The 9,193-nt window shown below is 35.1% G+C and overlaps 1 protein-coding gene across 1 annotated transcript; it reads right to left on the reverse strand.

The window, feature by feature from the left end:
• On the reverse strand, positions 7,624–9,193 carry LOC107607081. Its single transcript, XM_016309069.2, has 2 exons — positions 8,951–9,193; positions 7,624–7,773 (listed from the first exon to the last, which is right to left on the reverse strand). Exons 1-2 carry the CDS (start codon positions 9,191–9,193, stop codon positions 7,672–7,674), a joined length of 345 nt encoding a protein of 114 aa, XP_016164555.1. The 3' UTR covers positions 7,624–7,671.

A 9,193-nucleotide genomic window follows, 5' to 3' on the forward strand; every position in this document is an offset into this window, starting at 1 on the left:
GTATTGTTTAATTTGTATAATTATTTAAATAATATTAGAAAATGGTTGTTTCATAAACAATTGTTGTAATGGTTGTAAAACCGTTCTTTAAAATAGTCAAAGAGAACGGTTTTTTTATTGTTACTATAGCATAATGAAAAAATGAACTTCAACATCAACACTGTAAAAATCGTTGTCTAAGACCATCTAATAGAACGGTTTTAAAGTGTAGCCTTTCGGCAACGGTTTTAATGTGTTTCTTTTGTACATTTCTTTAAACAACAAAAAAAACCGTTGCTTAAAAATAAATCCTGGTAACGGTTATAAAACCGTTCTTTAAAATAGTCAAAGAGAACGGTTTTAATTTGTTGCTATAAAATAATGAAAAATTGAATTCAACAGTAACACTACAAAAAACCATAATAAAGCTAGTGAGTATAACAGTAGTTGACAACAGTATCTCCTAATCTCTCCCAAAAGAAACATAAGAGCCTCTATAGGCAAGTTCAGAAGAGTTCAATATATAATAAAGCTTTTCAAAATAAAAGTGGAGAGATTCTAAGAAAATATAAAGTAGAGAATATAAAAATTTTCGCCATCTCTCAGATGAACCACAGCTCACTTCTGAGCACCTGGACCTGTATCTGAAAAACAAGAGATATATACGGAATGAGAACCCCCGACCCATGGGTTCCCAGTACGGTAAAAGTGCCAAATAAATACAATGCATTGTAATAAAAACTCACTAAGCATCCTAAACTTTCTTTTACCAAATATTCATCCTATGTTCTCGCTAATCCATAAATAGGAAACTGTCATAAGGGAATGCTAAATCTGGTTCATATTCCTCATGCTTTCCAACTTTCTAACTCTTCGACGATTCACAATCAGAATTGTAAACGAAACCATCCCCAGCCATTCTGTCTCAGCAATTCTATATCATTACCTCATATCCTCATCTAGAGCAAGTGAAATCACTTCACTGCGTCTACCCAGGGAACTCAAATTATCTCATTCTCTACCTGGAGCAAGTGAAATTACTTCACTGCGTCTACCTAGGGAGCTCAATTACCTCATTCAATAATCATCATTATTATTCAATTACATCATCAACTTATCTCATCAAGAACAGCCCTCAGCGTCCACCGACACCAGCGTCCACCGACACCAGCATGAGGGACCTCTCAGTTGTACAAACACAAGCAATACAGGCAAGCAATACACAATTAAAGTACAAGTAGAACAAGTAGCACATAATCAGATAACATAGCATATATGATATAGCAATCCAAAACAAATAGGAAAACCCAAACAATTCAAACATATGCAAATGATGTATGCCTGCCCTATGGATGATGAGTCTCATCTGTCGGTTATAAAGCTAACCTGACAAGTCCTGGTAGCTAACCATTGGACTGTCCCTCTGTCGTGCATCCCCAACTCGAGTTCTTCACAATCATAATCATAATCACACAACACCCACACTGGTTTTTATCCACGGGGATGAGCTCATCTAGAAATTTTACAGTGTTCGGCCACACTTATGACATAGGATCAACAGAATCTCGGATCTCAACCTGGAGCAAGTGGAGCCGTCCCACTGCATCTATCCAAAAAAAATCTGAAACTCAGATAATTTCACAAATATCAAATCAACCTCGACTGGGAGCAAGTGGGGGCCAACCACTGCATCTACCCCAGGAGTTGCAAACCAAACTCGGAGCAAGTGGAATCTATGCCACTGCATCTACCCAGGCAGGTATATCTCACCACATCCTGGAGCAAGTGGATTAATGCCACTGCATCTACCCAGGTAGGTATATCTCACCACATCCCGGATCCAGTGGATCAATGCCACTGCATCTACCCAGGCAGGTATATCTCAGCACATCCCAGAACAAGTGGGGCGAAACCACAACCCTTGCGTCCACCCAGGGAGCCTCTATACTAACCAACCTGGAGCAAGTGGAGCGCAACCACAACCCTTGCATCTACCCAGGAGGTACGATCTCATATGCCTAGGAGGAACTAAGGAGGGGATCCTAACCTTCCACCATCTCGCTGGGGGCGATTTTACAATACCAGGAGGAACAAGGAAGGGGATCCTCACCTTCCTTCATCTCTCTAGGGTCGCACTTTTGAGAAAGAGAGCTCAAGATAAAACAATCATTCAAAGCCATATTTTCATTTCCAGTCATAAATCAATATTTATCATAGTCATCCGGCTCATAACATAACCCATAACCAGCCAATAATCATTATTAAATACAGCCCTTTTGGCTCACGGCATACACCGCACTTCCATCATCACCCTCAGCAACTCATACAATTCTCATTAATCACAATTCATCATTACTCCCCCTTTAATTCACCCTCAAGCTACCGCCCTTCCTAGTCCCTTCTCATTTCTAGGCATACTATAAGGATTTAGGACTTAAAGGGTGAGAATGGAGGCTTAAAAGTCTGAAATTCGGCTTTAAGAAAACTCAAAATCAATTTTTGCTGAAAACGGTGTCACACGTGCGCGTCATTCACGCGCATGCATGGAAAGTAGAAAAAGGAAGTGACGCATGCGCGTCGTTCACGAGTACACGTGGGTGTGTTTTGTGCCCCTCTCACAAAACCAGCACAATACCAGCGCAACTCTCTGATTTTCTTCTGGGCACTTGCATCAATAGAGCGAAGCATACGCGTTGGCCATGCGCACGCGTGAAAGAGTAAAAATCGTGAGTGACGTGTGTGCGTCAGCCATGCGTGCACGTCGGAATGATCGTTGAAATGAACTTTCATAAAAATCCGGTTTTGAAGAATTCCTAACTCCGAGGGCCGAGTTACGGACCGCTGAAGTTGGTCAAAAATCAGTTTTTACCCAAAAACAGAAATCACCAATTATTCCAATGTTCACAAGTCAAATTCATTTCCACTCATCCAAATGACCACAACCCAACCACATTCACATAATTACACTCAACCGAAACCAAACCTACCTCATCTACACAATTCAATTCAATTTCGTCACCTTCCACTCCAAAATTCCTAATTTCTTATTATTCCACATTCCTCCCTTTTATTCACACACTAAATATTCAATATCCATTCAATCTCATATGACATCACACAATACACACATCACTTACCTTCCTTACCTCTTTCTAGCCTTCGGCCCAAGATTCACAGCCTCTGACCCAAATTCACAATTTAAATGCATATTCCACAAACTAATATTCATTATCGAATTCATCGATTCTCAACACACCAAACATACAAATTCACACAATTCTCAACCCAATCATTAATTTATATTACATATCAACTATACATATTAGTACCAACCATTTACATAATCCAAACTTAATCCTAGGGGCATCTAGCCTAGGAATTCTCATCACACCCCACGGTACTTAAATGAAACTTAAACAGTATCTTTTGTAGCCAAAATAATTGAGCTTCTCCTTGAGAGTCTCCACCAACCCTTAGCTCCAAGCCACACCAAGGCGCCACAAGCAATATCAATCTTCCAATTGTGTACCAAAATCACCCAATACTCTAACATAATCAATTTTTACACTTATAATCAACCTAGAGTTCATGAAATTGATAAATCACAAGGGTTAGAGGGTTTCTTACCTTAACGTATGAAATTGGCTGATGGAACTCACCAATGGCTCATACTAGAGCACTCCTAAACAACCAAAATCATAAGATTTCCTCAAAACCCAAATCAAATTCAAATTTAAAGAGAAAAACAAAAACTGAGTAGAGGATAGTAGAATACTCACCACAAAACTTAGATATAATTGTAGAGAATGAGAAAAGTGATGCGTGGCCGCAAATGGCTCGTCAATCGGAGTTCCAAAGAGCAAGTTATAGTGATTTGAAGTTTGATGAAGTTAGGATTTTCTCTCTTCTTCCCCTCTTTTCCATTTCAGCGCCCCTACCCTCTTTCTTTAGGGTTAATGAGCTGAAATGCTCATAACTAATATTTATATATGTTGGGTTTTGGGCTCACTTGGGCCCGGTTCACTTGGTTTAGTCCGTTGGCCCAATTTTGGGCCAAAACCTCTAAGATTAGAGTTTTAAATCGTATTTTAAATATTTCTATCTTTCCAAATTATAAATTCTTATTTCTTAAAACTATTCACTTCTAATTAATTTTCTCAACCACAGTACCGAACAGATCGCATCCGGTACTGCCGGTCAAATTTTCAGTGCGCATTTTTATTTAGAAATCTATGTTTTTCGACTCAAAAAATTTCATTGAGTCCAAATATCATATTTAAATTATCAAATTCCGATTTCTAAATTTTCTAACCATATTCGCTCCTATTTAATTTATTATTTAATTAATTACGATTTGACCGGGTTATACATTCTACCCCACTAACAGAAATTTTTGTCCTCGAAAATTCCAGCCTTGACCGCGAGTACGTGAGCGTAGTCTGCCTTCAGAAATCATCCATTCTCTTTCTTCAATCAACCTTCAAAATTCGGGATTTTAAATCTGGTTCTTGTTTGACCAAGAAGTGTAGAGCAGCAAAGATGAGTTTACTCAGTGATACTCCCAAGTAATAACTTTAACCGTTGATTCACAGCAGAGATTATCAACCATCATTTTCTTCATTTTTCTTTTAATGGTGTTGCAGAGAGTAGGAGAAGAAGTGAAGAAATCAACTTGCATGCAAGTGAAAATTATTTACCTTTAATTTCTGACTTAGCTTAACATGCTTTGATTTGGGCGATTAGACTTTTACTTTCTTGGTTAACCTTTCTCTTTCTTTCTTCTCTACTGTATGAACTGGAGAATGAAGCTCTCTTTCTCTCTCTCTCTGTCTCTCTCTCTCTCTCTCTCTCTCTCTCTCTCTCTCTCGCTCTCTCTCTGTGTACACTTGTGAACTCTTGCTAAGATTTTATTCAATGATGCTTGGTAATTATTGGGCTTGGTTTGTGGATCAATATTCCATTCAGCATACTTGAGTCTGTTAAGCTTCATTACTTTAGGCTGCTACATAATCATTCGGACCTGCATCACTCAAATGAAACAATTTAAATCCAATTAGGTGTTTAACCCAATAACTCAATGTTTGCTATCATCATTAAATAAATTAAATTCTAAACTCAACAGGTTTTGAATTGTTGGAGACAGTATGTGTGATTGTTGGAGAAAAATATATATGATACAAAATCACAATTTTCAAAAATTGTCTTAATCTAAATTATATGTCACGTATTCAAAACTAGGGTAATAAAAAATCACGTGTTTGTGTCGTACGCTTTAAAAACGCATGTCTAGTCAATTTAGAAAATCATGTGAAAAACTTTTCAAGGATAATTTGGATATAAGCTCTGTCAAATCAGTAAACGAATTCAAAATGGGATTAACACACCTGTCAGCACTACTAATCCTTTAGGGATGAAGAATAAAATACTCAATCATAAACAGATCAATGCAAGCTTTAAAACAGAAGAAGACTTAAATTAATAATTCATAGAAAAATAGAAACAAAGCCCTAACCCTTTAACAAAAGATTAGTGACTCATAGAGAATACAAAAATAAAGTAAAAGAAAGGAAGAAGAAGAAAAAGGATCCGAAGATCCTCCCCCTCCTGGAAAAAATTATATTTGTACGTACACATAAGGTGTGCGTATGCACAACTTGGCAAACTTTCATAATTTGTGCGTAGGCATGGGACGCACAACGTGAATTTTTCTTCTCGGGCGTAGCACGCACTACTCCAGCATGGGATGTCTTCCTTCAATGTGTGGCATGCCCTGTTTATCTTGGATAGAGCATGACACGTCCTAGCCTGTCCCACAAATCTACAAACCTTTTATTTTTTTCTGACATTTTCAATTTAAATTTAAAAATTAGTACTTATAAGAGTACATACAAAATTTTAAAAATTTGACAATTTTTAATTTTTTTATGTACTCTCTTGAGTATTAATTTTTAAATTTAAATTATATATAACATTTTATTTGTTGTATAGCCATTTATCATACTGAGAATATCAGAAAAAATAAAAGATTTATAAATTTGTAGAAGAGATTAACTGTTTAATTTTGCAACGTGAAAATAGAAAGTACTTATGAGTGAAAACACAATAATAAGAGAAGTAGTTATTAATGATTTTTTTTATGAGATATAAATCACTTGCAATTAATTTTTTAAGAACATAGGTCTCGTGAATTGCAACTATTCTAATTTATCACTAATTTTTTTAATTAAAATTATATTATATCTTTGTTTTTGTGTTCTTATTTCGCACCATTCTTTCCACTTTAATTGTTGACCAATGAACTAAAGGGTTTTATTTAATGACAGGTGGCTATAAAAAATGTAATACTTTCACAAAAATTCCATAATTATTTTTAGAGATATTCTTTTATCATTAAATAATAAATTGTAGAATTTAATTTAATATGTTATAAAAATATTATTTTTTTTAACGTATAACCAAATAAATAAAACACATTTTTTATACAAAAATTTTTGTAAGAAGATATTTTTAACATCTTCGTGCCATTATAAAATACTTTTCACTTTTGAAAGATACCGACGTTTTGTGTATGAAAAATATTCTTTTAATTATTTAAATGCAAAACAACATGAACGTTTTGATTAAAAAACTATTTAAAAAAAATTTATCTACAAAACGGCACTACTATTTTGATTTGGCAATTTTTTTAATTTAAAAATAGAAAACATCATTGGCATTTTGTGTGTTTTTATTCTTTTTAATTAAGAAAATTAAAAACGTCATTGACGTTTTGATACGCCACACTATTTTATGTAATCGGATTAAAAAAAATCACTGATGTATTGTGTAACAATTTAATTTTTAGTATGTTATAATCATACTAGAAGTTACACATTAGTAATTTATTTTTCTATTTATTAACTAATATTTATTATATGCTCCTGATTCGTTGCTAAAATGCAGTTATTTTATTCGGATAATTTTTCTTGAAAATGTTTGGTTTAAAACAAAAAGACATACATAAATAAAATAACAAATAATAACAGATAAAACAGTTTAAAATTATCTAATCCCTCTAGACTATAAAAAGTGAGAGAATAACACTCTAGGTCTTTAAAATCTTGAATCAAGTTGACACCATCAAAATATAAGATAAGATATTTTCCATCATTTCTCCGCACGATCATCTGTCAATATTGGACTTCCAGTGTTCCATCTGGAGAGGAGGAGAGGGGTAAGAACTTGAAGGTTCTTAGTAAGGTTGGGATTGTTAGTTAAATTCATTAACACTTGTTGTTTATCAGAATAGTATACAAACCAAGGTTCGGAAAATCGGACCGGTCATCAAACCGTTCTAGTTACTGGTTCACTGGTTCATTGGTTCAACCGGTCTAACCAGTGGTTCAACCGGAAAAACCGTTTTAAAATAAAATAATAAATAAATTATAAATAAACATCCTAAAAATATAATTATAGTATAATATAAATATTAAAATAGTTTTCAAATCTAAAAAACTACATTAAATGTCATCAATCAAATTCATATAATCTTATTAATATACAAACTCAAGTTAAATAGTATAAAGAAATATCAAATATTAAATGTCAACATAAAGATTTATCAACCATCAAAACTTCAAGATGTTCTTGTGAGTTTCTTTTTTTTTGGGATAATTATTTAAACATATTATGTAATTATGATTGTGATTTCAACTATTGTGCTAAAGAAACCTTCAAGGAACAAGGATATGTTGATGGTGGTGGTGTCTTATGAGGCATCAATGTCTCCTCATCCAGCCCCTCCAATTTCTTCAGCTAAAGCCATAACAAAAGGAATGGTACCAGAAAATGAGGTAGTTAATGGATCATCAAATGAGAAGCTTTTTGTTATTGCAAGTAAAGATGAACAGGCCAATGCACAAGTTTGAATGTAGCAACTTAACAGAGCCAGAAAGAAAAAAGAAGCAGCAACAAAAGTTAAATACCAACAACAAATAATCACTCTAAACCCTGAAATCAATAACTATTTCAACAAAAATTCAGAAACATCATACTTAAAAATTAAAAAACGACAACAGCAGCATAACAAATCCATTTTAATCAACAATTTCAACAACACAAAATCAATGATTTAATTAATTTCAAATTCAGAAATCACAAATCAGAGTATCAGACATTCAAAACACTAAACCTTCACGCAGCAATTACAAACAAAGCCAGTAAAACCAGCACAACCAGCAACTACAAATCAAAGCCATTAGCAAATTTGAACAAAATAATTAGGAGCCACAAAACACTAAACCTTCACCCAGCAATTACAAACAAAGCCAGCAAAACCAGCACAAACAGCAACTACAAATCAAAGCAAAACCAGCAACTATAGATCAAAGCCATTAGCAAATTTGAACAAAGAAATTAGGAGCCATCAGCAAAACCAGCAACTAGAAAACAAAGCCAACAATTACAAAACACTAAACCTTCACCCAGTAATTACAAACAAAGCCAGCAAAAGCAGCACAACCAGCAAAGCCAATCAATCAAGCACTGACTGAGCATTCTGTTCTGATTCTGTGACTGGGAAGCAACAAATTCAGCAACAAATTCAAGTTACAGCAACAAATTTAACAAATCCTAGTAAAGTCCCAATTTACAGCAAAAAGGCAAATTTATTGATTACCAATTCAGCAATCAGTGTAAGTATTACTGACTAACAGAGCAATCAGAGTATAGTGAATACAAGACAGAGCAATCAGAAGTTCAGAACCATACATACAAATTTGCAAATTTCAAAATTTGTAACATTTCCACCATTAACCACCAGCAAATACAAGGGAATACCAAACTGGAAACCAAGACGGAAGACCGAAGAAGAAGAATTGAAGAACCAAGCTTCAGAACCAAACTTCAAAGTTCAAACCAAGACCGAAGAAGAATTGAAGAAAAATGGAACAAAAATTGAAGAAGAAGACCGAAGATGAAGACGACCACTAACCTGGTTCCGTGCCGAGAAGCCAGTGAAGATGAAGAGTACCTGCCGAGTTACTGGGTTAGGGTTCGACGACCTGGGAACGGCGGTGCTGACGACCTGGGGGCGGCGGCGGTGCTGACGACCTGGGAACGGCGGCTTCCGATGGAGGGCTAGGGTTCCTTCGCTTTCAGAGTTCTCCAATCTCCAGTACAGGGAGTATAGTGACAAATGATGAAATGAATGATTCTCCTTCCAATAATTCAGCAT

This window comes from Arachis ipaensis, chromosome B07 (assembly GCF_000816755.2).
Source record: "Arachis ipaensis cultivar K30076 chromosome B07, Araip1.1, whole genome shotgun sequence".
Classification (NCBI taxonomy): domain Eukaryota; kingdom Viridiplantae; phylum Streptophyta; class Magnoliopsida; order Fabales; family Fabaceae; genus Arachis; species Arachis ipaensis.

What these genes read in the sequence shown, in the direction of transcription:
- LOC107607081 (XM_016309069.2), bottom strand. Translation starts at nt 9,193, where the DNA reads ATGCTGAATTATTGGAAGGAGAATCATTCATTTCATCATTTGTCACTA. An exon ending in GCTTCTCGGCACGGAACCAG is followed by an intron (nt 7,774 to 8,950) that starts GTTAGTGGTCGT and finishes TTATGGCTTTAG; the next exon opens with CTGAAGAAATTGGAGGGGCT.